The sequence below is a fragment of the Desmodus rotundus genome, chromosome 9 (genome assembly GCF_022682495.2).
Source record: "Desmodus rotundus isolate HL8 chromosome 9, HLdesRot8A.1, whole genome shotgun sequence".
Classification (NCBI taxonomy): Eukaryota; Metazoa; Chordata; class Mammalia; order Chiroptera; family Phyllostomidae; genus Desmodus; species Desmodus rotundus.
In genome coordinates this window covers 33,300,507-33,328,472 of record NC_071395.1, presented here as the reverse complement: position 1 = coordinate 33,328,472, position 27,966 = coordinate 33,300,507, and the positions used below count along the sequence as shown (strand labels likewise).

Below are 27,966 nucleotides of genomic sequence, written 5' to 3'. Positions count from 1 at the left end.
GTGGGCGTGGCATCGCCGCTCTGCCCCCGCCTCCGTTCCCACCTGGTCCACTACATCGCCTCCACGGGCGGTTACCAGCTGGAGGAGTTAACAAGGCAGTCACCGAGGCTTCGCATCCTGCTCTCAGTATGGAGTTCGTGAAGTGCTTGGGGCACCCGGAGGAGTTCTACAACCTGCTGCGCTTCCGGATCGGGGGTCGTTTTAAGGTGACACGCAAGACTGACCAGGTGGGTTGAGCATCCCTGCGTCCCTACTGGGTTGGAGACGCTGCGCACCACGCTGGTCTTTCCGACCTGGCCCGGCGGGACCAAAATCGGGGATGAGGGGCGCGGCGAGTGGATGCCAAACATCTCAGGCTCCCTTCTCCTCGGGGAGCAGACACTTGCCAGCCTGGTTCATTCACTCTCTTTAACCCAAGGAGGCGCCCAGCCTGGCTTGGTCTCCTACGCAGACCTTCTCTGGCCCCTACCCTCCCTCCAGTTGCCTTGCTGCTTAAAATGTTTCTAGTCGTTCAAGACATTGGTTTTCAGGTTTTTAAGTTTTGCTTCACATTTCATTTTTTTTCTTTTTTAAAAAAATATTTATTTATTTTTAGAGAGGGGAAAGGGAGGGAGAGAAACATCCATCTGTGGGTGCCTCTCCCACGCCCCCGGGGACCTGGCCGGCAACCCAGGCATGTGTCCCGGCTGGAATCGAACCCGCCTCCTTTCGGTTGGCAGGACAATTTGCAGTCCACTGAGCCACACCTGTCGGGGCCGCATTTCATTCTTCACGTTGATGATTATCGTGTTGTAATCCTTGTTTACAAAATAGGCTGTGTGGGTAGTGTGAGTGGGACAGGAGCTTGGAGAGGAATATGTGAACAAAATGAACAATGTAAATAGTGTGAATACCTTTTCTAGAATGAAACCGGACTTACCTTTCCTGCAGAAGCTTCCCTGGCTTTCCTACAGTCTGATCAATCTCTTCCTCAGTGCTTTCTCGGTTTTTTATGACACTTGTTTACTCTGCCAGGTTCTTATTAGTTACCTGTATGTCTGGTGATCAGCTACATTGTTGGCTTCTTGAAGGCCAGACCTGGTTTTTTAATTTATATTTCATCTGCCTCATTCTTGTACCCTTTGTTAAGTGAGCACTTACAAAGGTATTTATTCCAACAAAAAAATTATTCTAAAGTGATTATTGAATGACTAGATGCCTTCAGCTGTATTGGTGGGTTATGTCAAGAGTTTTAAATTATTTTTCCCCAATGGAACTATCTCAGTGAAATACTGTTCTTTGTTTAAATGTCCTCAGTTGAAGGACCCTCAATTGGTGTCCTTCATTAAAAGACTTTAATTACCATGAAAAGAACTTTTTTTCCCTTTGTCTCATGACTTAGAGTCCTCATATTTCAAGGTCTAGCTTCAGTGAGTGCCACCTATTGATCATTCAGCAGTCATTCTTTAAGCATCTGTTCTGTGTAGGCATCGTAGAGGGTTCAGCATGGCAGGCCGGCATGTACGACAGATAAAACACTCAAAGAGCTCATCGTCTAGTCAGGTCAATAAGACGTTATGAAATTAATTGTTCATAGAAAACTTCAGAAATGAGATGCCTCTCCGTGTCACCTGTGACATGGAAAACCATTTTCTCTAGCACTGATTTTTACTTTACATCAGTAGCGTAACCTTGTATATGGTGGTTATTGGTGTATTGGCTTTATGTTCCCCAAATCCCTTTCAGATTTAAGATTCTGGATTTTAAGCATTTTGAAAACAGGAATCTTGTTTGATGTATCCTTAGTGAGTTAATGAACAAAAAAGTAGGCGCACTGCCCTTGAGAAACATCTAGCTTTTTAAACAAGATAAATGTAAGTAAATGTGGCAGATCATAGTAAATGCCATAAGGAAATTCACAAAAGTGAAAAATCACTTTTGGCTGGAATAGCGGCTTAATCTTGAGGAATGCCTAAAAGAAACCAGGTTTAAGTTTCTCTTGTGCCTTGCTCAATAGATATTTTTTTAAAGATTTTTATTTTTTATTTTATTTTTATGGAGAGGGAAAGAGAGGGAGAGACACATCACTGTGTGGTTGCCTCTCATGCACCCCCCTACTGGGGACCTGGACTGCAACCCAGGCATGTGCCCCGACTGGGAATTGAACCAGTGACCTCTGTGGCTCACCGGCGGGCACTCAATCCACTGAGCCATACCAGCCAGGGCTCAATAGACACTTTTTAAATTAGAGATGCTTACTAAGAGTTGTTACTCGGAGCTTTCCTGAAGTTATTTGGAAATATTTGTTGTGAATTTGTGTGTTTTGGGGGGAGGAGAATGGTGTCCACTGTTATCACATTCTCCCAGGGATCTGTGACATAAAACAAATAGTCATTCCTTTACGGTCTGGGTCACACAGTCACCTGAACACCTCCTGTGACTTGTAAGTCACTATCTCTGGAGACTGCCCCCTCCATCTCCAGATAGTTCTGTTTTTGAGGCAGTGTTATCTAAAGTGAGCCGAACTTCCTCCACTCTGTTCTCTCTCTGGAGCCGGAGAGCCTAATCCTTGTTTCCTAATACAGTGCTTACAGTGTTTTAAGAGAACTTCATATCCTCTGTCTGTACTGATAACACAAGCCAAATGTTCTGTGTTCTTCACTGGATATCTGTTGCTCTTTCCAGGTCCTTTACCAACCTGGTCTGTCTTTAAAGTCTATTGTTCAAAACTGAATGGTACTTTGGGTGTGGTCTGGTTATTTCAGACCTGAAATTCCTTTCTTATGGATGTTACATATTTTTGACGTTAAAATTTTATTTATGACCAGAGTAGCATAAAAGATTTGTTTTCCATGCTCAGAAAGAAGAAAAGGATCCTAAGCAGGTCTGCTGCTTCTCTCTCATTCCTTACACATCCCAGCCTTAGGTGTCTTGGTTTTCTCGTTATACCTGTGCAGAGCTTCACTGCCACCTGTGAGGAGTGTCAAAGTGCTTGGCGGATACATCACATAAAAATAGTCTGCCTTGGATGCTGTTATTTCTAATTAACATAGGTTGAGATTGCTTTAACTTTTAAAAATGTATTTTAGCTATAAAATATTTCCAACAAATAGAAAAATACTAAAAATATTGTAACAAACCATTCTGTGTCTGTCTCCAAGATTAACTACATATTAAGTTTTTGCTGTATTTGCTTCATCTTTTGTGTTGCTTTTGTTAAGAAATAAAATGTCCAGGTACAATTAAAGTTCTTTTCCCCATCTCACCCTCCCACATCAGTGTTCATTGACTTTTTTATGCAGGCTCATTGTGCTGTGGACTTGAAACTGTGGTCAGTCCTGATGCCTAAATGTACTTGTTCAGGACCTGTTCTCCTGAACAAGAGATGGAAGGCCTGCCAAAAGACTTTTTAAACCTAGATCTTCACCTTTTAGATAAAGGGTGTCGTGATAATGCTTAATATTTATTGAGTTATTGCTGTGTGGCAAGCACTATTTTAAATACCCCTTCCATCTATTGTTTAAACCTTCCCAGTAACACTATGAGGAAGCAACGATAAACTTTTTCCTGTTTTATAGATGGAGAAGCAGGCACAGATGGGTGAATTAATTGCCTGGGGTCCAACAGCTGCTTAGGGGTGGAGCCTGCCTTTGAGCCTGGCAGTCTGACCTGGCAGTCTGGCCTAGAGCTCACTCTCTTACCACCCCCCCCCGCCCCCCCACAATGCTGCTTACCATTAAGGTGACGGGCCTCGGAGACACAATACACAGAAGGTTGTCCAGACTCAGCTGGAAGGTGAATACACTTTTGCGTGATGGACGCTAAGTTGGAAATGCCTACGCTAAACACAGTCTAATGGGGAATAGGTGTACAAAAGTAAGGTGACCTAGGAAGTGCCAAGTAATCTTAAGGACATTTTGAATTTTTACTGAAGTGGAAATGTTTACTGAAGTGGAAGTGTTTTACAGTGAAAAGTTTTCAGAAAACAACAGGCGCTTTGTAAGGGTTAGGGCCTTGAGGAGGTACTAGATTTCAGATTAGGAGGGAGGATCCTCAGCGGAAGAAGGCAGCAGGAGCCAAGCCCTGTAGGTAGGATCAAGCATGAAGCTTGTGGAATGATAGGGAGCCCACCCTGGCTGACACCGAAGGCTGTGGGCTGTAAGTGTGAAGTTGGGCACGTGTGGGTGGGGACGCAGAAGCCGAGCTGTGCTCGGTCAGACGGGTACTGGTTGAAAGCAGACCTCTGCCGAGATGAAAGCAGTGTTTCCGAACCACGCCCCTGGTAGGCGAGTGGAAGTAGGAGGTTATACTGTGAGTTAGAGTAATCAAATTGATGATGATGTTACTAATAGTCATCATTTATTGAGTTCCTATGTTTGCTAGGCACTGTGCTAAGCTTTTTAAGTCTATTGCCTCAGTGTATGAGCAGCTGTCATTGAGTAAGAAGCCCCAAAACTGGGCGGCTCAGTTCCGAAGACTGGTTGCAAGGCAGCGCGAATGTACTTAACAGTACGAAACTGCACACTTAAAAATGTTCAAGATGCTAATTTTGTATTACGTATACTGACCACAATTAAATTAAATTAAAACTGAAAATGACAACTGAGTTCACGCATCTCTAGAACAGGGGAGTTCTTGTCTGGGCCAGTTTGCTTGATTTCTCCTGGGTTTGCTCAGCCGAACCATTCGGCTGGTGGCCGGACGACCTGATGGTTAGCAGACTGGGCCATATGTGTCTCATACAGCAGGCCAGCTCCAGACGCTTCTCGTGGTGCCTGGAAGAGCACAAAGCTCAGTGTGCATGCACTTTTCAAGCCTCTGCTCAAGTTATGTTTGCTACTTGTTGGCCAGAAAAAGTCAAAAGGAAAGCCCAGAGGAGGTGGAGGAAGGTCCCATCTCCTAATCCGAAGAGCCACACAATTTTGCAGCCATTTTATAACTTACCACACTAGTCAATCTTGACGACAACTCTGAAGAGAGTCCTATTCTTGTGCATTTTACAGATTAGGCAATGGTGGCATAAAGTAATACAGTAACTTTTGTGAGGTCACCCAGCTCCTTTGTGGTGGTGCCAGGGTGCCAACTTAGGCTTGTCTGAAGGCCTCCGTGTTTTATAGTTCGGGGGCCACCTGGGTGGGGTAAAGAGCATAGGCCTTGGCTTTCCCCAGCAGCTGATCACATGTGCTCCCAGCTCATAGCTGGCATTCTACCACTTTTCTTCCCTTCCTGCTTCTGCTGTGCATTAGTTTCCTTCCTCCCTCCTCCTTTCTTCCTTCAACAACTGGTCATAACAGCAGTGAACAAGACAGATAGGTAAAGACCTTGATCTGAGAGTCTGAAGTCAGGGGACTCAATTTGTAGTGTTGAGATTTGGGTCCAGAGACTGGACTTGCTCTGTGTCTCATTTTTCTCACTGTAAAATAAGACTGTCGGGGAAAGTGGTGGCATTGGTTACCTCTAGAGAAAGAAATGGGTGGCCATAGTAAAGGGGTAGGAGAAAAGCTTTTCACAGTTACCATCTTTTGAAATCTTTTAAAAAGACACTGGGGCTAGACTCTCTTCTAGCTCTGACATACGGTGAACAGTACTGTACGATGTTATTGGTTTTGTTAGTTGCAGTTTTTCTGAGCCCTTTTTAATATCTGTGAGCCATTTAAAATAGTCGAGCGTACCTCATATTAGAGCAAACAGCAAAAACCACTTTCCTTCACTTATCATCTTAGTTTCTCTCTTAAATAACAAAGAAGCTGGCAGGGGGCGGTGAATTTGCACTTAGCAGATATTGAGGGCTGGTTGTTTCTATCAGAAGGATTTGGCTAAAGGAATACAGAGTTCAGTAAACTTGAATTACACTGAAATTTTAGGAGCATATCAGTGAATCTAGGGGCATACTGCCACCTGCAAGTTGTGACATTCTTGAGGGTACATAATGGAAAAAGCAGGTGTTTTGTATGTAAACATGCAGTTCCCGCTTCTGTCATGCTGAAATCCTGCTGTTTAGACAAATATCCTAAGTCTGTTAAGTCTAAATCCTGACTCAGTTATCTGAGTCAGTTTTGGTCGTTTAACCTCCGAGCAACAGTTTGTTCACCTGTGAAACAGACACCAGATCGCAATCCCTGCAGCACGTTTCCGAGCTCCAAAATGGTCTGAAAGCAAGGAGTTTGGTAATATGTCTGGCTCAAGGTTACTTTGTAGCAAAAAAAACTCCTCTAAATTGTAGTGACCCCAGTTAGTATAAATATTCAGATGTTTTGCTGAAGAAATGTTAAGATCAATTATGGGATGCTTCTCCACAAAGACTGTAGCTGTATATGCATTTTCCTGCCTGTTTTCTACAACACAAAAACATCTGAATTCTGCATGCCGGCCATGATTTCAGGTGGATTGTAGGTCTGTAACACCTTCCTTAAAGGGTTTTCTTCAGGATTAAAAAGGTACAGCAGGTTAAGGACTTAGAGTAATGTTTGTATTGTGCTCAGCGTGTAGCTGCCCAATAAATGGGAGTTATTAATCTTGTCACATAAATTCAGTTCTCAAGTTTGTGGGTCTTTTCCCTCCCTTCTGAGGGAACCTGTGTTACCTAAAGTCTTAATGGAAGACTGGAGAGAGCGGGTAGCTTTTCATTTGTGGAACTGTCTTTCAGCTTGAGACTCCCAGTCCTGGGAGTTCACACTTGCGCTTTTAGCCACCCCACATGCTTCTTCTAGATGCTCTTCGTTCCCGTCTGCTCTCACTTGAGAGTTCTTGGGGGTGCACTTAGTTTCGGCAGTGGTAAACACCAAGGAGGCTCTAGGGACAGGCAGCAGGAGCTTCAGCTTTTTTTCTTTTCCTCAACTGGGAATCAAGCAGTGGAAATTTTTAGTGAGTAGTGTTTTCCGTAGTGTGTTGAATAGTTTTATCTTCCTGTGCATTGGTAGCCTGAGAAAATTTATTGTTACAGGGTGAGACACTGAAACACACAGGTACTGGAAGGAGACAGGGGTGTGTTTTATTGACCTCCGTCCCCTTTTGAGAGTGCAGGAGGTGCACTGGGAAGGAGGGGTGGTGTGTTCTTTAAGAGTGTTGCTCTTCAGAACCAGTGACTGCGCCGTTGCATTCCGTGAAACTTGCGGGTAGACGTCAGCCCCCAAACCACTAGATTTTGCCGAGGAGTAAACATGTGGCAGCGCAGAAAGGAGTCATTGCAGCCTGGTAACAGCAGCCTATGTGAAGAGCTGGCAGGGAGCTTAGTAAATAGCTCTGCTCTCCGTCTCTTTCTTTTATTTTACTGTGAAGTCCTGGGAAGGAGTTTGTGAATCATTTTTAAATACTCTATGAATGTATTTATTTATTAATCCGACCTTTACTGACTATTTGATTCCAATATAAGATGCTTAGTATATATTTTTACTAATAATTTTTATTGAACGTGGCAATGAAATTAAATTCTCCTGATTGTGTGATTTTTAAAAAAAAAAAAGCCTCACTCTTGACAAAATAATATGCATCCATGGTAGGAAATTTAGGAGATGTACACAAATAAAAAGAACATAGTTTACCTAGACAACCCCTCCCCACCCCTCGCCCACACACCAGGGTTATCATTGCAATGTGACTATGGGATTTCTGGTGGATATGCCATATTGTATTTTTTTCATCACTCTCCTGTTAGGTAATTCAATTTTCCATTTCTCTTTTTAAAAGAGAGTGAGGAAGATTGGGGGCGTGTAGGAGTGTGTATGGGAACTTCTTTTTTTTTTGGAACTCTGTACTTTTGATTCAATTTTCCTGTAAACATAAAACTGCTCTAAAATATAAAGTCTCTATAAAACATACAGTAGTTCTTTCTGATATGCTTGCATATCAGAATATGTTTTTTTTTCCTGGAAAAACAGTTCTTGTTTTCCTTAGAGAATAATAAAGTTCAGGAAGCAGCTAGTTACAGTTCACATTTGCAAAGGAAAAGACGATTCGAAATCTTAAAAGGAAAAGTAGTTTTCCAGAGACTAGTAGAGGTTTACCAGGTGTTAAAGAAAACACAGCTGAACAGTAGTTAAAACGGTAAAAACAGATTTTATTCAGAAAAGCTATTGCAATAGGAGAAAGAGACCTCAGTTATAGAACTGGGCTTCTATAATTCCTAGTACCAGGAAAAGTGGGGATTTATAGTCAAGGAGCAGGCAGAGTGGAGGGAAAAGTTCTAAGGAAACATCTGGGACAAGGACTTTCTGGCACAACGACCTAAAGGGAGCTGGAGGCAGGCCAGGGCGATGGGATGTCGGAGGAGGGGTCCCGTCATATAGTGGGATTGATCAGGTATCCAGGTTTGGGGAGTTTGGCCAAACGAGTTTAGTAGGATTTTTGCTCAGATTGGGTGATGCAGAGACAGACACACAGGTGCGAAAGTAGAGGATTCAAGAGAGCCTAACTGAAGTTTGATCAAGGAGAGATGCAGTCACAGGAGGTAAAAGCAAGCTTCTTGCAAGTGCAGCATGCACGGTTAGCTAGCCCTGGGGAGAACGGATTGCAAGCCAGAGGCCGAGGGGCGGGGCCCATCTCTCAGCTCTCCCAGGACCTCCCTTGGTGGGCGGGGGGGGGGGGGGGGGGGGGGGGCGGACTCCACTCGCGCTCTCACAGCCCGCCAGTCAGGAGTCGTTTGGAGTGGAAGGAGAGCTCGCCCCGCCCCCTCGGTGGGCGTCTTCCAGCTCCACTTGTGTCTATGGAGGAAAAACTTGGCGCTGGAGCCTCGTTTCTCATGGCCGCAGCCGCCTGCGGCACCAAGGCCATGTCCCTCTTCAAGCGGACCTTGGTGCTGAGCCCCGCCGCGGCGCCCAGAGGCACAGGCAGCACCTCGCGCTGCTGGCCCTCCAAAGACTGGCCACGGGGAGAGGGCGTCTGTGTTCGGCTGCTGAGCCCGACGCCTGCCTGCCGCCTGCCCCAATCCCACACCTGCTCCTCTACGTCTGCCACCTCCATGTGTCTCCTCTGCCCGCAGGACTCGCTCAGCAGCAGCTTGAAAACTTGCTACAAGTATCTGCATCAGACTAGTCGCAGTTTCGCAGCTGTTATCCAGGCACTGGATGAAGAAATGCGGTGAGTGGCAGGGGCAGTTCTCTGGCGTGGGGAGGAGAGCTTTCCAGAGGGCTTTGCCTCATTCCGAGCAACTTTTTTTTGACATAGCCCCAATCATTGCATTCTGTGTGCTTGTGGTTAAAGTGTGCTTTACTCGTGCACCACTTGAGTGAAGGAAAAGTCCCCTGTTGGAACGCCCGTGTATTTACTTCAGACTGCCCTTCCAGGCACCTTGCCATCTAATGATGTCCCTGCGAGCCCAGCTCTTTCAAGGAAGGGGGGGTTGTTTATTAACTTTTTTTAGTCTTGGCAGCTGAACCTGACTCTGAGCAGGTCATGCATTTTTCTTACGCTGCTTTTTATTTGTAGTACACCGGGATAATTCTTCCCAAGTTGCCTCTGTGCAGATTACATGCATACGTGAATTTAGACCAGTTGCCTTAATGAAGTTATGTCTCTTGACTTTATCTTTTTATCTGCAAAATACTGGTTTCATCTAAACATTTGGTCTATTCACCTTTGTACAGTTGTTCTACATCAGTTAATTGTAATTCATTTTGGGAGTAGTGACATCCAGCTGATAGGTTTTTTATTTTTATAAATAAGCTGTATCAGTCCATTGTTATTGTCTAAGAAAGGAAAACTAAGATATCTGAAGTGTGAAAGGCTTTGGATAATCTTCCATGGTTCTGCAGAGTTAAGGGTGTTGGAGGGTTTAGAAAATGGCCTGTCATAAATGAGACATTACTTTGAAATAAATATCTTTAAGAGTTTGTTCCAGTATATTAATACTTCTTTGTGTTTTACAGCCATGCAGTATGCATATTTTATCTGGTTCTCCGAGCTCTGGACACTCTGGAAGATGACATGACCATCAGTATAGAAAAAAAGATCCCACTGTTACACAACTTCCACTCTTACCTTTATGAACCCGAGTGGCGGTTCATGGAGAGCAAGGAGAAGGATCGGCAAGTGCTAGAGGACTTCCCAACGGTAGTGGAGTTACACATCTCTTCTGCATGTAGTTTACAGTGTTTATAATGATAATGTCCGCTAGCCCGCCCGTCTATAGAGAACCGTTAAATAAGCAGTCTGAAGGCAGCGTAATGTAATGTGATTGGTAAGCCAGACTGCCTGGGTTGGAATCCCAATTTTCCCACTTATTTACTGGTGCTTAATTACGTAGCCTGCCGGTGCCTCCTTTTCTTTTCCATCTATAACAGAGAGGTAATAATAGGACCTACCTCATAGTACTGTTGTGAAGATTAAAAGAGTTAATGCAGATAAAGCTCTTAGAGTGCTGTTAGCTACTGTAACTATTGGTGTAGTGTTTGGTCCCATGTTTACCCCTATGGAAAGATGCACTCAAGTTCCAGTGTCGTAGAGATGGAATCTCGGGCTAGCGCACAGAACCTGTTGCCTGTAACACAGCTTGGGTATGCAGCACTGCCGGCATCCTGGGTGTCCTCAGCCTGGTAGCATGGATGGGCTGCTCACGACGGGGAGCAGCTGTGCTGCGGGGAGCAGCTGGGGTGAGGACTCAGAAGCAGGATGATCCTCTGTAGCTTATAGCTGTGTGGTGTTGGACAAGTTCCTTAACTTCTTAGTGTCTCAGTTTTCTCATCTATAAAGTTACAACTGTGAGGATTGAATAAGTTCATATGTGTAAGGTACTTGGAATAATGCCTGGTACATGCTAAGTATTCTGGAAATATTAGATGTTTACTCCACTGTGTTGGAGTAAAGTGGATTATAATTAAAATCTTGAGCTTTAGAAAATCCCACAAGTTTTCGTGATATATGTGACTGGGTCCTGCTTTTCTGGAATTTGCACATCTTATCACACAAATAAGTGATTCTTTCATATCTTATAAATAAAATTTTGATTTAGCAAAGTCTCATGGTCCCTAATGGCCCAAAGGAGCCCTTCTGTATGTACATAGTTGCCAGAATTTTTAGGCTCTTGCTATTGAAACAAATTTATATTCCTGAGTGGAGAGGGAGGGATCCACCCATTACAGAAGAATGTTTGAGAAAGACTCCTTTGAAGCAAAGCCTGTTTCACATTATTGAGAATATATTTTCAGTGTCAAAGCCAAAAAGCACATTACAACACAAACTAAAAAGTCTGTGAAGAATAGTACAGTGGAGTTGCTACGGTATAATACAATACAAAAGAAGAAGAAAGGAAAATAATCTATGGAAAATAATTAAGTGAAGAATTAGAGCTCACACCTTTCTCCGTTATACTAGCAGGCTCACCCTGGTACCCTTCCTCCGTGCACTCAAGGCTTTCCAGAGGGCTCTGAGTCATTCCGAGCGACTTTCCGACATGCTTCAGTCGTTGCGTTCTCTGTGCTTGTGGTGGCTTGAGCAGAACGTGCACCCCGAGTAAAGGAAATGTTCGCTGTTGGAACACCCAGGAAATCTATGATAGGTGTGGAACAGAATCACTCGGAGGGGTAAAAACTAGGTCCTCCTGGCGGGCTTCATTGGCAGAACTTGTTACTCTTAGAGATCGTGTGAATGGCACTGAGTTTGGAGTGAGCCAGCAGTGCTCCCCTCCCTCCCTCAGGCTTCTGGGGAAACAGCTCTTCCTTGGCACTCTTTCCTAGATGTTTTTGTTCTCATTTTTTAAATTTATATAATTATGTAACAAGTGCCACCGAGCTGTTGGAGGAGGTGGTTCAAATTCATCAGCGAAATGTTTATTTTGGAGTGTTTGTGTTTAAGAGTCTCAGCTGCTCCTCCTCCCCCACTGCCCTGGCCTTTCCTCCCTTATAAATAGAACTGACCTGGCCACAGATCTGTGGAAAGAACGGGTCCTAGAGAGATTTGGGGGTCCGAAGAACCCGTGGTGGACTTGCTCCTTTGTTTCAGTCCACCACAGGGATTACCTCTTGGCTTTGCTTGGAACAACTGTTCCGGAAAGAACAGAGTTCTGGCGGGATTGGGTTGGTTTTATGGATTTGGGGGGGGGGGGGGTAGTTAACAGTTAATGTTCATAGAGTAATTCTAAAGTAGCTTAGGCTTCTGAATCCCTTTGGTGCCCTGCAGCCAGCTGGTTTTCCCTTCGGTCCTGAAATTTAGGAGTTTCTGGAGGAAGTTTTCCTCACTCTTCTGTAAACACAGACCAATGCTTTCAGTATTGTGTGTTGGGTCTAATGCTATTTTACAGCATTTTATTTAAGAAGTTTCATGGTGTTTTTATATTGTTATTTGGATAACTTATAAACACTTCTTTGAACTTAAGATATTTGTGCAGTGGCAATGAATTTTAAAAACATCAGCAGTACTTTTCTATATTAGAGCTTGGGCTATGGAAAAAAAGAATGTTGGGTAGCATGCCTGAGAATGAACTAAATTGAGTTCTAAGGCGTGGCCTTTTAGTGGGGAAGACACTAGAGCTTCTTTATATACTGATATACTTGGAAACTGATGATAGAGAATGGTTTGCTGATTGCTGGAATGTAAACGCTGCGGGAACATGAGTTTCTGGCTGTCTGTCCCCAGTCTCTAAACAATGCTCGTTGTGTAGGACGTACCAGATACATCAACACTCTTATGAGCTTTGTCTGAAATGAGGCACTCTTCCCATAATTCCTACATGAATGCCCAGTTTTATGTTGAAGCATTTCATTTATTAGAAAAATGAGTGTGTAGTGAGACTTGGGATCTTCTTTTGAGTCTAGAAACTACCATTTTTAGACCCTTCCATTTTAATACTTATAAAATTTGTTGGGTTTATTATTCAGGATGTAGAAAACTAGAGTAATCTAGATGTTAGGCTGATAGATGAGTCACATCAGAGTCTTCATTAGCAAGTTCTGCTGTTGCTTTGCTCTCTGATCCAGGTACCACATTGGCTCCCAGGGTAAATACGTATTTCGTGTGTTCTGTTTTTATATCTCTATTTCAGATCTCCCTTGAGTTTCGAAATCTGGCTGTGAAATATCAAACAGTGATTGTTGACATATGCCGGAAAATGGGATTTGGGATGGCAGAGTTTTTGGACAAGCACGTGACATCGGAACAGGAGTGGGACAAGGTTAGTGTCCCTGTAAAGCAGTGTGCGGTGCATGAGACAGAGCTGGCAGTCTTCACTCTGAAGTTAAGGAGGAAAAAGTTGTCCACCAGTTCCAGGTTTTCTGGCTTTATAACCTGTCTATTTAGCTTGAATGACTCATCATAAACACTAAATAAAGGAGTTTACTACTGGAAATAATCAATGTTGTAGAGAGTTTACTATTAGGTTAGGCCAAAGTAGACATAACTTATCCCGGAGGTACAGACATTAAGCTTATAAAAGTGTCTCTGACTTGCTGTGAAATTTTAGGTAAATGTCTAAATTACTTCATGTGATATAGAGATAGTAGTTTCAAATATTAAAAATACGTTTTTTTGTTGTTTTCTTCTTTTTCACCACCAAGTGTGTGTGTATAAAACTTAGTATCTGAGTTATTTCCAGTTCCATCTTAATACAAGATTACTTTTAAACTGTTAAATTATGTGCCTGCTTCCTGACAAAATCCCCAGGTGTTAACTTTGGATTATAGGTGTATTTGTACCTATAATACACCTATATATTATAGGGGTGAGCGCCTCTCTAATACTTCTTTCTTTCCCATCATCTCCTTATGAAATAAGACCACATGAGACATTCCAAGTTTCTTGACATGCCCCCATCCCCCAGTTCGTATTGTGATTATAAACACATTTATGTGGGAGTGGCTTTTATTTGGCCAGAGTTTATTCCTGACCAGCAGCTATGAAGGATATTGACCCCGGGAGGAGTTCGGGGCTGGGAGAGTGCTTCTCTAGACAAAGTGACCTAATTGATAATGGGGATTAAACGAAACATCAAAATACTAGGCGGGAAGGAGGGGGCTCGCAGCTTTTAATAGGAATGGTGTTTGTGAACCTTAATTCCTCACCCCAGTGGAAGCTACTGACATTTTAAACATCTAAACTGTGTACATATTTGGTATCTTTAATAGTATTTAGGTTAGGATCACAAAAGACTACTATTGATACATATTCATTGAGTAAGCACAAGTCAAAACTGGATGGCAGCATCTTTGGAACTGCTGTTGGTGCTCCTGGAGTTAGCATGTGATGCGAGTGATTGCTGCTGGAATATCAGTTTATGAATTTAAAGTTAAAGCTAAAACTCCTGGCCAGGAACCAGCACTCGCTCTCTGCACAGTAACTTCCTTTTCTGCTGTGGAGCCTTATCAGGAAATGTAATTATAGATAGCTGAGTAAAAGTTATGATCAGATAAAATTGACTACTTGGAAAGACTTTATTGTTCCTTCAACTTTGGAGAAAGGTGAATATTCCAGGAATATTTCTAAACAAAGAACTATCTTAAAATAAAATACACTTTTCCTTGGACAGCACTATGGATGTACTAATGTTTTTTAATTTCTAGTAGTTCTTTTAAATTTTTTTGTAGCTGTCCACAGCGTATTTCTTGCTCTCTAACTTCAGCGTATCTTCACTCTTTCCAGAACCTTCCTCTCCTAGAATATTCTCTTTGCCGTTCCACTGCGCCCTGACTAGTCTCTGGCATTGCATTACTTTCAGCCAGAGACACTCTACTCTTTCGTCTTTGCATAGCTCCTCTCCAGAGAGTTCCTTCTTTAACTGCGCTGCACTTCTTAAATTCTCCAGCGGACGTTCCTTTTATTTTATTTTTTATTTTTTAATCATTTTTCTATTGTTGTTCAAATACAGTTGTCTCCATTCCCCCCCCCCACCACTTCCCCCTGCCCCTCCCACCCTCAATTCTACTCCTCTTTGGCTTTGTCTAATGCACATCTATTTTATAAAAGCATTGCATTAAGTTGCTTTGGAGTACTCTTTTCAGAAGAAGATAGTTGTGACAAACCACGTTTATGGAAAAAAAATTCTTTGGCAATTATTAGTTTATTAAGAACTCTGTAGAGAATGACAGTTTTAGCAAAGTTGTTAAAGTCTACCTCGTAAGCCAAAGTACCTGGCTTTGAATCAACAGCCTCTGACTTCCCAGATGAGTGATGTTGGGCAAGTTAATTGACTTCTCTGCTTCAGTTTCCACATCTGTAAAATGGTAATACTGTAAGTAGGTACTGCCTAAGATGTTAGTGTGGATTGGCTGTGCAAGGTGGGGCAAAAGTAGGTGTACGGTTGTTTGTATGGAAAATAATACAGCAATTCATAAATGATAATAAGCCCTGTTTCACATATTCCCAAGTGTAACCCTGCTTTTGCCCACACCTGGACAGAGTGCTTAAAACAGTGTCGGGAACATCCTGCTAGTTCTTTGTTCTTCTGTACAGTGAGGACTTTGAGATACTGCAGGATCTTCAGATAGCTTCAAGATTGAACTCGCTGTTCTAGTGTCTATAGAATATATTTTATTTCCGCATTGCCTTCACTCCCACTTTCGGATATCTGAAAGTTTATTGTACTAGTTTACTTTTTAAATAACTTTTATTCTAGAATCAGTGCATGTGCATAGTAGAAATACAGAAAATACAAGTAAAAAAAAAATCACACCAGCCCGAGATCACTTTTATTAAATCTTTTGGGCACCTCCTTCTTGAATGTTTTTACTTATATGTCCGTAATGTATATTTGTGTTTTTAATCAAAATGAGATCTTGTACATTCTGTTTGGAACCTATTCTCCTGTAGCTAATGATCTCTAGCACTTTCATTTCAGTAAAATTTTTATTCAAGCACTTTAAAAATAATCTTTTACAGTACTGTCACTATGTTGCCGGGCTGGTGGGAATTGGCCTTTCTCGTCTGTTCTCGGCCTCAGAGTTAGAAGACCCTTTAGTCGGTGAAGACACAGAGTCTGCCAACTCTATGGGCCTGTTTCTGCAGAAAACAAACATCATTCGTGATTATCTGGAAGATCAGCAAGAAGGAAGAGAGTTTTGGCCTCAAGAGGTAACAAATCCAGGGGACTTGGGGAAAGATAATTTTAAACACTTTATGAAAACAAATCCCATTAAACCCTTTTGGTTGCAAGTGACAGGGAAATCAAACTACCTTAAGCAACATAAAAGAATGTATAAAGCAGGTGAAGATTCGGTTTGTTTCATGTAGGTAGACTGGCTGAATCCAGGAGTTCAGACCACGTCATCAGGCTCTGCACCCTTTCTTTCTCTCCACACAGGCATTCGCCAAGTGTTGGGTACAGTAACCCGTGCGTGACCCTCCACCTACTAGCTTAACAAAAAGTCCTTGGGAAGGCCTGATTCGTAGGGCTTGGTTCCTATGAATCATTTATGTATCCCTTAGTCATTTACAAAACCCCAGGGCTGAGTGGTATGTCCAGACCCGTGTCGTATTTGCCCATCACACATAGAGTGGATTCCCCCCAAAGCAAGACAGATTCTAGGGCAAGAACAGGGAAAGGATGCTAGATAGGCAAGAAATACAGGTGTTCACTTTAACAGACGAGCTGACCTGTGACAGTTAAAAACTAGAGAAAGGCAAGGCTTTGACACTGATTTTTATTTAGAAGGAAAACTAGAAAATCTTATGACTATTTGCTGATTTTATTCCAGCATTTACCTTTTACTTTCCATAAAATGGTTTCCTAAAACCAAGTGTTTTTATTTTTAAATTTTATTTATTTAAAGTTTACATTCAGAATTACTTTGTATTAGTTTCAGGTGTACAGTATAGTGGTTACACAATCATATGCTTTGCAGAGCGGCCCCCAGCTACTTCCAGTGCCCACCAGGCACCATGCACAGTTATTACAGTATTACTGACTCCGCTCCCTGTGGTGCACTGCACATCCCATGACTGTCGTAACTGCCAGTGCAGGTGTAATGCTTGATCCCTCCAACGCCTCTTCCTCCTGGCAGCCGTCAGTCTGATTTCTGTTGCTGTGAGTCTGTAAAACCAAGTGCTTTCAAAGTGAAAAAAGGCAGGTGGCAAAGTGGGAAAATATTTGCAACTTACACTGCGGATAAAGGGTGATTATTCCCAATATATTTTAAAAGCTGCTAAAAGTTAAGTAGAAGACCAAGTGCCCTGTAGAAAAATGGGTGAAGAGATAAGAACAGTTAGCCCACAGAAAGAAAGATGCAAATGATCCTTGAACATCTGAAAAGACCATCAGTTTTACTCTTAATGAGGAAAATCCACATTAAAACTACCCTGAGCTGAGACATCACAGTTTTTCTATTTTATAAAAGCATTGCATTAAGTTGCTTTGGAGTACTCTTTTCAGAAGAAGATAGTTGTGACAAACCACGTTTATGGAAAAAAAATTCTTTGGCAATTATTAGTTTATTAAGAACTCTGTAGAGAATGACAGTTTTAGCAAAGTTGTTAAAGTCTACCTCGTAAGCCAAAGTACCTGGCTTTGAATCAACAGCCTCTGACTTCCCAGATGAGTGATGTTGGGCAAAAGACGCGTGGGCAAGCTTCCCACGCGTCTCTATTATGCAGCCAGGGTTGAGAACAGCTCTTGACCACCCTTCTTTGACACCGTGGCTCAGAGAAGGGACAAGGGTTCTAAGAACCGCCAGTGAGTCCGTGGTCGCCCCTGAAGGGAAGCCGCAGTCTCCTGGGTCAGCCCAGTGCCTGTGCAATAAGCACCAGCTCTGCAATCCTGTGTACCTCCCCCCACCACCCCCGCCCCCACCCCACTTCTGTAACATAGAAGCACAGGCAGAACTGCGGTCGACCCTTGAACAGCACAGGTTTGAACTGCACAGGTCTGGTTATGCCCTGGGTGTTTTCAATAAACGTATGGTCAGTCCTCTGTGTCCTTGGGTTTTGAATCCCACAATCCAGCCAGCAGTATTTTGGTTGTGGTGTGGAATCCATGTATGCAGAAGGCCGACTGCATGCATTCGTCTGCACCATTTCGTACAGGGAACTTGAGCGTCCTCGGATCTTTTGGTATCTGTGGGAATTCTGGAACCAGTGTCCCGCAGATACTAAGGGATGACTGCAGTTAAATTTGGGGGGAATCAAAAGGTAATGTGGATTTTCAGCCAAGTATGATTACTAACAATAACTAAAGATATTTTTTGTATATGCTAGCCTAACTCCCTATTTTTTATGGTTGTATTTCTCTCTAAATTGTCACAGTAGATAGTCATTACCTGTTACAATACTTCCTTCACTCCACTTATTCAGTCTTGGTTTTGTGCTCACCACCCGTTTTTATGTTGGTGTTTCTAGTCATTTTGGCTTCCTGAAGCTCGTGCTCTGGCAGACAGGAAAGATCCATCAGAACATAATTCCCTATGTTTACATACACTGATAGTAGTTTATCAATATATTTGTATATTTAAACTATATATAATAAACTTTGCATTTGAAGATCAGTTTCTCTGAATATAAAGTTCTTAGCTCTCAAGATTGGGTATCCTAAATGTTTTACTACCATTTTCTTCTGCTTTAAAGAAGAAGCAAATGTTTCAACTGGCTCGTGAAAAATCTAATGGTAACTTGACTTCCTTTTCCCTGTAAGTTACGGGTTATTTTTCTTTTCCTTGGTGGTCATTGTCTAGATCCATTTTCATTGGAGATACGAAATGGTGCAATTTTAATTCTATCATCCTCTCTGCACTTACCAGCTAGAATTGTAAGTTTTGCAAAGATGGCAAAGGTGTCAGCAGCAGCTTAGTTTTTGGGTTTTCCCAAATTCTCCCCCAAAAAGATGAAAGCAACTCAACAAAAATGAAAACAAAACTAAACAAAACCCCCAGAATCAAGCTTATGGACAAAATCACTAAGTAACACATTGTCCCAGGAACCCCAAAACGCTAGTGAGCGCAGACAAAATACCACCACCACAGGCAAAACCTGTGTGCTGCCAGAGCCTAGGGGCGCCGGAGTAGGCTCGCCCCTTTGAACTGGACAGTGCCCAGCCAGGATTCTCTTCCAGGATGGGGCCCCTCCTTGTGGAGTGAAATGAAAATTGAGCAGAATAGACCTAAGGAGCACCAACCAAATGTTTAGATCTTTATTTGAACAAACCAAGTGGACAGAAAAATGTAGACAGTGGAGTCATTTGAACACTAACTAGATAGTTTGTACTTTGTATTCAATGTTTATTGTTAATTTTTAGATGTGATAAGATAGGTGTACAAGAAAGGTTCCTAGTCTTTTAGAAATCCATACTGAAGTATTTGTGGATAAACTGATACACCAGGGCTTTAATTTAAAATAACACTGGCTGGACTGGGGGCACATAGAGATGGAACAGGATTTGGCCGGGTGTCAATAACTGCTGCAGGTGATAAATGGGTAGAGAGACCCTATTTTCTCCAGGTTCTACAGAACAATCTAGTACGATCAGTCTCTGGGTTTAGGTGCAAGTTAAGAATGGATAACAAATTGGACTTCCCATAGCATTTCTTAGCCCTTTCAGGCCTAGTCATTTATTTTGGGGAGTGTTATTCTTTAGGAAGTTTAAGAATTACCCAAGAATAAAAGTAAGTTATTTGCTAGCTTCAGAGAGTCCTCTAAATATTAAAACTACCCGTGAGTCTCAAATTGAGGATGTTACTTCACTTTCAGGTTCCCAAGATCCAGGGGGTAACATGTGTTCTTAGGGTACAAATCTAGCTCTTTTTCCCCAGTGTGCTCGTTCAGTAGCATTCTTATCAGAATTGAGAATGTGATATTAATCATTAATTATTTTGAGGCCTGGCAACCTTGAGAATGTTTACCTTGAACTGTTGTAGCCAATTTTGTGTATATCTGGTTATTTTTTTCAACTGACTAATGCCTTCTGGACACAGGAGGCATCTTTAGTCTGAGGTTACAAAGTATTGCTTAATACATGCAGCACTAATTGTCCTAAAGGGACACTTTCCCAAATACTTCATGTACTCTTAGGTTGCAATTAGATCTTGACTTGTATTCCTAAGTACCCACTGAGTATAGCTTAAAAAGGATTTGATCTTGGTGAAAGATGAGTCAGCAGCTAAAGAACTCTCATAGCTCTTATTCACAAAGATTTTTTCATAGTGCTTGGACATTTTTCCTTTGTGCACATCTTGACTTGCTTTTTGATCTTTTTATCTGTCTAGGTTTGGAGCAAGTATGTCAAGAAGTTGAGTGATTTTGCTAAGCCAGAGAATATCGACGTGGCTGTGCAGTGTCTGAATGAACTGATAACCAATGCACTAGGCCACATTCCAGATATCATCACCTACCTTTCCAGACTTAGAAATCAAAGTGTGTTTAACTTCTGTGCTATTCCCCAGGTAGGGGACAAGGCTGTGCTCGTTGTATATGGGAGATGGAGGCCAAAGGCAGGGCTTGGGGGGGTGACGGGGTGCGCAGAGGGCAGCTACTGCTTTGGTCTGCTGCATTCAGGAGCGTGGTTCTTTAAAAAGATGGCTCTAGTTTTTCTCTTTCATAATACCTCCCCTTTGCCTCAGCCGTCACACTCTGCTCAGCCTTGATGTGAGGTCTGCTCCTGTCCTAGGTTTATGGGGAGAGCCTTGTAGGTGAAGCTGTAATAATTAAATAGTCTTAACTAAACGCCTAAAATTTGCTGTTATTTTCTTAGACTCAGGCTAACAGAACCTGATCCTATCAACCTAGCTCCTTGATATCCTAGGAGCTTACACTTTTAAAATGCCTTTATCAGTTCCATTTTTAACTCAATTAAGTGAAGAAAGGCATAGGATTTAACTGATTTGCAAACTTGGTTTTGATCATGTTCTAGTAGGCAATCTTGAATGGTGGTTGGAACTAAGACCTGTGTGCCTGACCTAGGTTTTCATTATCCCAGAAAGAGTTTACCTTTGAGCATGGGAAACGACCTTCCCTTTTCTTTCTTTTGTCTCCTACCCACCTCCCCCATGCCATTTTTTGAGATTAGTTGCAGACCTAATAACCCATTGCCCTCGCGTAGGAACTGTTTCATTGGCCCGCATTTGTCTCTTCCAAATACGAAAGAACTTCGGTGGCTAAACTACAGTTTGATTAATGTTTGTTGTTGAGAAAGGGAGGAGTGGGAAAGGTAAAAGTCTTGACATGCTTTCTTCATGGGTGTTTTTTCTTGGCTAGTTACAGCTTAGCTCTTTGGCAGCTCTTTCTCATTCTACAGAAGGCTTTCCTACCTTTTCACGATGATGATTGCCAGCAGCGCTGTTTAGGTCTTTTGTTTTATGAAATGAAATGAATTAGTGTTTTTTTTTCCCCTCTCTCCCTATTTCCTATTAGGTAATGGCCATTGCTACTTTGGCTGCCTGTTACAATAATCAGCAGGTGTTCAAAGGGGTAGTGAAGATTCGGAAAGGACAAGCAGTGACCTTAATGATGGATGCCACCAGCATGCCAGCTGTCAAAGCTATAATATACCAGTATATGGAAGAGGTGGGTTTTACTCAACTTTGTAGGTAATTTGTAACTATTTTTATGATTTTAAACAGTGCTTGCTTATGTAAACATTTCACCTTTGGATGTTAGATGATCCTAGCAACTCCCTGTGTTGTGGCATAAAGAGATAAGATAGTGGTCTTTATGAGGAGAGCAGTGTGCACACAGGGAGCTAGCTAGACCTCTGGCAAGAGTTCAGTGAAGCAAGCCTGGAACTACTAAGTAGAACCATGTTTTCTGAACTAGGAGATGATAGGTGCTTGTTTACAGGCCAGGGGTGTGCGGCTGAGGCTTGGTGAATGCTGATGCATTGTCTGACTGAGTGGCTCTTGGACCCCAGTCCTCACTTTCTGACCCCAGTCAGTTGTTCCCATTACAGCATGGGCCTCAGCTGAGAAACCACAGTAGGAAATTTTGGCAGAGGAAAACCATCAAGTTGCAATTATTTCTATATTTTCGTACGCAGATCCCATTTCAAATGCCAAAACTATCCTATAAAATAAAACATACTGGTTTAAGTCAAATATGACTAGGTTCAAAAGAACTTCTTTTTAAAAGTTCTAACGCTTACCAGCAGCCCTAGAGTGGTGGTCCTCAGACAGAGGTGGTTCTGCTCCCCCCTTCCCGCAGGGGACATTTGGCAACATGTCCCCTGGCCACCTGGAGAGTGGAGGCCTCACGATCTTTTTGAGGACTGAGATACTACAGAAGTATTTGAAACCATAAAATGACCCTTTTTGCTTCCCCTGGCCCCCGGCCCCCCGCCTCCGGTCCCAGAGCTCACCACTGTGGGTAGTTTTCCGCCCCCTCCAGTCCCCTGGCTGTGCCCTAACAGGAATGTGGTTTGTGATGACGGTTTCATCCCAACCGAATTCTGCAAAACGGGTTCACCCCTGATTTCTATTGCTTATGGCACGTTCTCCTTGTACCTCCTTCCTGACTAGTTTTGAACCTCAGCTTTTATACCAGAAGCACCTGTAGAAGGTATAATATAAAATTCTTTTAGTGGTTGGATGAAAGTGTTCAGCCATCAACCAAAAAATTGCTGCCGATGAGACTCAGACCATCCCGTTCACCATGTAGGCAGCACTTATTTGCAGCTTACTGGGTGCCCGGCACAGCAACTGGATGGGTTGGTACTGTTAGGATCAAGGAAGCTTGAGGCACTAACCCTGCTGGAGCCATAATTTGGACCCGGGTCTTGCTGACTTCAGAGCCTATGCTGTTCAGGATTCTAAGGGGCTGAGTTAACCTTTTGACACTGAACAGTTGGCCCTCCATACCCCCAGGTTCCACATGTAGGATTTAGCCAACGACAGGTCAAAAATAATTGGAAATAAAAGTTACCTTGTTGCTGACGTGTACTGTGTAGTTAAATCTGCAGTGGATGTATCTCTACTGAATACGTACAGACTTTCCCCCCTTGCCGTTATTCCCTAAATAACGCAGTATAGCAACTATTTGCATAGCATTTACATGTTAGATATCACTTACAAGTAATCCAGAGATTATTTAAAGTGTACCCCAGGGGGATGTGAGTAGGTTATATGCAAATGTGGCGCCCTTTTACGTGAGGCGTGTGGGCATCCTCCAGTTTGGGTGTCCTTGGGGGCGTCCGCTGCATACTGCATACGCCAAGGGGTGGCTGTGAGGCCGTTCGAGGCATTACTTCTCCATTTCCTATGAATTAGAGACACTTCACGTAGTCTGTATGTAGTTCAGGGAATATTTTACTTTTGCCATTTTATTTTTTCACTAATTTTAGGAAGTCATTTTTTAAAAATGCTCTAGGTAATTCTGTATTAAAAATTTGGATTTTATTTGGTGTTTTTCTTAACCTTTGGAATTAAGTCCTAGTTGTGACTGACAGTGGGATTTAGGGTAAGGGTAGGCCAGCCACAGCTGGCTGACCCCCCGTTTTCACAAGTAACTTTTTCTTGGAACACGGCCACACCTAACGTTTTACATGCGGACTGGCTGCTGGTAAAACACAGTGCAAAATGGAGCAGCTGCAGCAGAGGGCAGCCCGCGAAGCGGGGCTCTGGTTTCGGCAGCAGGCACTTTGTTTAGAGTAGTCTGTCTGAGCGGTGTGCGTGACGTCTTACACATTTATATACGTACAGGCTTGTGAGAGCCCAGTGAGAGTAGATGTAAAAGTAACTACACCAGCCTGTGACTGAGGAGGAGTAGTGTAAGGGAGTTTTGACGTTTTACTTTTATTTTTGTAGTCTTTGTGTTTACAGGTATAATTCCATCATCTAAATGTTTTGAAAGAAATTAAAGAAATTGTACTTTCATCCTCATTTGTTTTATAGTGTTGCCGTTTCTAGCCTAATAGACACTAGACAAAACTAGTGTATTCCTATAGGCATATTCTTTTATTTCTTTGTTTTATGAAGTTGCAGCTGTGCTTTTTTGGGGGGGGGGCAGGGAAGGTGGCAAGAATAAATGTTTGTGGGGAAAAATACGCATTATATAATGACAGTTTTGAGAAACAGTTCTTGTTTAAATGCCTGCTCTGTCCTCTTCATCCACTTTGCCTACATCTTGGTTCAGGTCGTCATCACTTCCCATCTTAATGGCTTCCTGACTGGTTTGTCACGGAGTCAGTACACATTTATGGAAGGCCTCCTGTGTGCCAGGCACAGTGCTAGGCTGGAGATAAGAAGATGAATGAGACGAGGTGCCTTTGAGCTTGCAGTCTAGTTAGGGAGACAGATACAAATAGAGAATTTAAATGTAGGAGATAAGGTAGGAGTATGTACGGAGAGTGGCACTTGGTCCAGCCTGGGGGTTCAAGGCAAGTTTTCTGGAAAACATGATACCAAAGTTGAGACTTAGGCAACAGGTAAGAGTTAGCCAGGGGAAGGCACGTGGGAGCAGCATTCCAGCGGAGGGGAGTGGGGTGAGCAAAGAAAGGAACAGCGTGCGGTGGCAGCACACGTGTAACACAACACAGGCAGTTGCTCCTGGAGTGAGGAGGGGAGTGGTACTGTGAGCCCAGGTCATGCTGGCCTTGCGTTCCACGCTGGGAGCTCAGACCTTGCTCAGCTGGTGCGAGGGGGCCACTGAGGTTGTCAGGCGGAGGTTTTAGATCTTTTCGCCAGTGTGGAGAACAGATACGTGGATTTTTGGAATTAAGCATAGAGGCAGGAGCTCAATGCTTAATGAATTGAGTCACCAGGGGCTGAGCCAGGGTTGGTACCTGGCGGCGTGTGGAGGAAGACTGGGTTCAGGAGAGATTTCAGAGGTCTGCAGGAGGGTAGGAGGTGTGGAGGTGCAGGGAGAACTCTAGGATGCCTCCCAGGTGCCCTGTTCCTGCTCTGGCCTTTCTTCATCTAGCCTGCTGCCTGTCCCACAGGTTCAGTCTGCTTGTCCTAAGCTAGCCTTCGTTCTGCTAGCCTTCCTGCTGTTACTTCCCTTTCTTCGTGGTATTCTGCTTCATTCTGAAAGCTTGCTGACATTACTGAGCCCCTGCTGTGCACCAGCCTGTGATTGCTGTTAGGGACAGGCAATCAGTGAGGACTGTAGGAACTCCCAGTGCAGTGGGGCTCACGCCTCCCTGGTAGCACAGCAGGCTTTGGGGTTCCACAGGCCTGGGATGACATCCGGCCTTACTAGTGGAGCGACTCGGGGTTGTTACTTTCATATTCTGTTTCCTCATTGGTAAAATGGATGTAAAATCCCTGTTTGGGGTTGTTGTAAGCAGTCAACACAGAACATGTTTATAAAGTTCCTAGGAGTCAGTAAGTAGCACTTACCGTGTTTCCTTTCTTTTACAGATCTATCATAGAATCCCCGACTCAGGCTCGTCTTCTAATAAAACCAGGCAGGTCATCTCCAGGATCAGGACACAGAATCTTCCCAGCTGTCAGCTCATCTCCCGGAGCCACTACTCCCCCATTTACCTGTCATTTGTCATGCTTCTGGCTGCCCTGAGCTGGCAGTACGTGAGCACCCTGTCCCAGGTCACAGAAGACTATGTCCAGACCGGAGAACACTGATTTGTTCCCCACAAAAAGGGTTGACCTTTTTTCAAGAACAGATACTGGCTTCCCCCCCTTCCCCCCCTGCTTTAGTCCTGTAAGAACTCTGTGGGCCTGGGTCTCAGGAAACTGCGGCAAGCAGCTGAGAAGAATAAAAGAGGGTACGTCACCCTCAGCGCCTGCTCCTTGTAGGTTGTGCTCGCCTGGGCACGGTGGCCGATGGCCAAGCCCTCAGTGCTGCCCGCCAGGGAAGTGACTGCATACGGGACTGCTGAAAGATCTTAGTGTGGGTCCTGGCTAGAATTATAATGGAATGCCTTTAATTGGAAGCAACCTTTGAATACCCACCCTAGCAGCAAAGTGAAATGAGTTTTATGTGTGTTTCCTGTTTTTCTCATCGTTTGGCTTTCTTCCGTTGATTTGAGTGTAGTAGCTGTAGTTTATAGCTCTAGGTAATTTTTCTGTCTCCTAAGAAAGCAGACTGCCTTCTGCACAAGAAGGCTAGGAACTAACTTCTGGGTGTTCTGGTGGTGTTTTCTTCTTCAAAGAGAGTTTAACGCTCCGAAAGAAACAGCAGGACTATCTTGGCCCCATTGTTGAAGACCTGGCTCCCCTTCAGGCTGATGTGTTTGAGAAGATTTTTATGGTAACGAATGAATTACTCTGCATTTGTCAAGGGCAGCTCCCTTGAAAGCCTGGGTGAGCATGGCAGATAAGGAACTCAAGAACGGGGTTAGTGCTTGAGGGGCAGACAGCCAGCTGCTGCCACCACCAAGCCACTCAGAGCAGTGCTGAGGGGACACAGCTGCCAGGCCCCTGCATGACAGCTGCTGGGAAAGGAGCGAGTGGCGGCATCCCCTCCTGCTGCAGCCCGGAGCCTGCACTAGGTGCCAGCCTTCTTGACTTGGGGCCAGTTCTCTTAGCTGCATTCAGGGCTGTAAGTTCAGCTTTTGTTTTTAATTACCAGTTTAGACACTGAAGTCTCAAGAAAGGAAAAAGCTGTGTTCAAGGGCTTGAAAGCCGAGTGGTACTCAGCCTGATTCTCCTTAGCACTGTGGTTCACCTTCCTCCTTGCCCGGCACAGCCGAGGTTGGTGATGGCCTAGTACTCTGACTCGTTGAGATCTGCACCTGGGCTCAGGAGGACGTGGCCCCTCACTAGGGGTGTTTGAAGAGGCCACCACGGGCTGAGCTGAAGGTGGTAGGGCCCTCGACTGCTGTCTGGAGGCCATCATTGCTCCGTGCATGTAGTCTAGTCTTCCTGCAATTACGTCCAGTGACTTGTTGAATTTGAGGATTTTCCAGCAGTAACATTGGATTGCATTGTTATGCACATATCCGCACCCCGACAGTGCTACCACCCGACGTCTGCTTAGTTTTTCGGTCCACAGAGGCTTCAGTTAATTGGTTCCTTTGAGGCTCAGCCCTTGACACACTAAAGTGACTTGCCATGTACCTACCACACAGCTATGCGTCAGACCCAGTGGCAGTCTGCCAAGTCGATCTGAGGTGGACATACTGGAATCTTCTCGTGGCTCATGGCCTGTGGGACTCGCTGAGCTCCTGTGTGGTTTAGGTGAGCTCCTAGGTCCCTCCCAGCTGTAAAGCTGACTGTCACCCACTGGTGCAAAGGTCTCAGACCTCACTCCCTCTCCAGAGTTCTCTGGCAGACTCTTCCAAGTGTCTCTCTACTGAAACTGCCAGATAAAATGCAGGTTAAACTGGGACTTCAGATAAACTTTTTTCCTAAGTATAAATATCTAAAATATTTCACGGGACGTATTTATATAAAAATCATTAACCTGGGCATCCTTTATTGGCGACCTCACCCTCAAGGTAGGTAATCACATGCAGCGTTCCTGGTGTACAGCCTCCTTGATTCCTACTCCCAGTCGAAGGTTTTAAGTTTTCCTCAGGGAGGTAATAGCTGAGGTTATCGGTGAGGTAATGATCAATGGCAGTAGTTTGAGGTTTACTGATACTGATATTGATCCCTGTTACGAATTTATTTTTTATGGTTTTTTGTTTTCTAACAAGACTCTTCAAGCCAAGTGTGAAGATGACCCGGGATGTGTATTGTACCATTTATCACCTCTGCTGGCTTCTGGGGTGTGGGTGGAGTCAGGGGACACAGTAGAGGAAGGAGAAAGTACGTGGAAGTGGGACTGTTACTCAGTTTGGAAGTAGGTAGAACTTAGAATATATTCATAACCCCAATTGAAATGTTAATAAAATGGTTACAATGTGTGGCTTTGGTAATTCTTGCTAACCATTTCATAAAACCCTGGTGAGTTTCACATATTTTCCCTACAGTGGTCACGGGGTGTTCTGAGTCACAGCAGAAGGCAAACTGCATGATTTTGGGAAGAGCTAGTCCAGCTCATTTGGGGAAGGGAAGGAACTTGAGTCAACAGGCCAGGGAGATGGGTTCCTGTTCTCGTTTCCTCTGTTCCCTAAGAACTGGTGGACCTTGTTGCTTGTGGTCTTTATAAAACAAGGCCAATCCAAAGGAACAGTTAACCAGCAATGTCAATTGAAGCGCCAGAGGGGACTCCAAACACAGCACACAGGCTCTGCCTCCACCCCATCCC

General features: G+C 43.7%; 1 protein-coding gene across 2 annotated transcripts; it reads left to right on the top strand.

Annotated features, from left to right (window-relative positions):
• Positions 1 to 31: 31 nt before the first annotated feature.
• Positions 32 to 27,622, top strand: FDFT1 (farnesyl-diphosphate farnesyltransferase 1). Of its 2 annotated transcripts, XM_024568647.3 has the most exons (8): positions 32 to 227; positions 8,957 to 9,054; positions 9,843 to 10,026; positions 12,953 to 13,081; positions 15,781 to 15,972; positions 20,091 to 20,267; positions 21,235 to 21,387; positions 25,173 to 27,622. In XM_024568647.3, the coding sequence occupies exons 1-8, from the start codon at positions 129 to 131 to the stop codon at positions 25,392 to 25,394; spliced, it is 1,254 nt and encodes a 417-aa protein (XP_024424415.2). In that variant the 5' UTR covers positions 32 to 128; the 3' UTR covers positions 25,395 to 27,622. The 2 variants fall into 2 exon arrangements, with proteins under 2 accessions (XP_024424415.2, XP_024424417.2); XM_024568649.4 differs by lacking the exon at positions 32 to 227 and having other exon boundaries at positions 8,654 to 9,054.
• Positions 27,623 to 27,966: the final 344 nt, after the last annotated feature.

Bases quoted from the DNA above. Each gene is read 5' to 3' on its own strand.
- FDFT1 (XM_024568649.4), top strand. From the start codon at position 8,681: ATGGAGGAAAAACTTGGCGCTGGAGCCTCGTTTCTCATGGCCGCAGCC. The intron at 9,055-9,842 runs GTGAGTGGCAGG...TGTGTTTTACAG, and splicing joins GCACTGGATGAAGAAATGCG to CCATGCAGTATGCATATTTT. The intron at 15,973-20,090 runs GTAACAAATCCA...TTATCTGTCTAG, and splicing joins GAGAGTTTTGGCCTCAAGAG to GTTTGGAGCAAGTATGTCAA.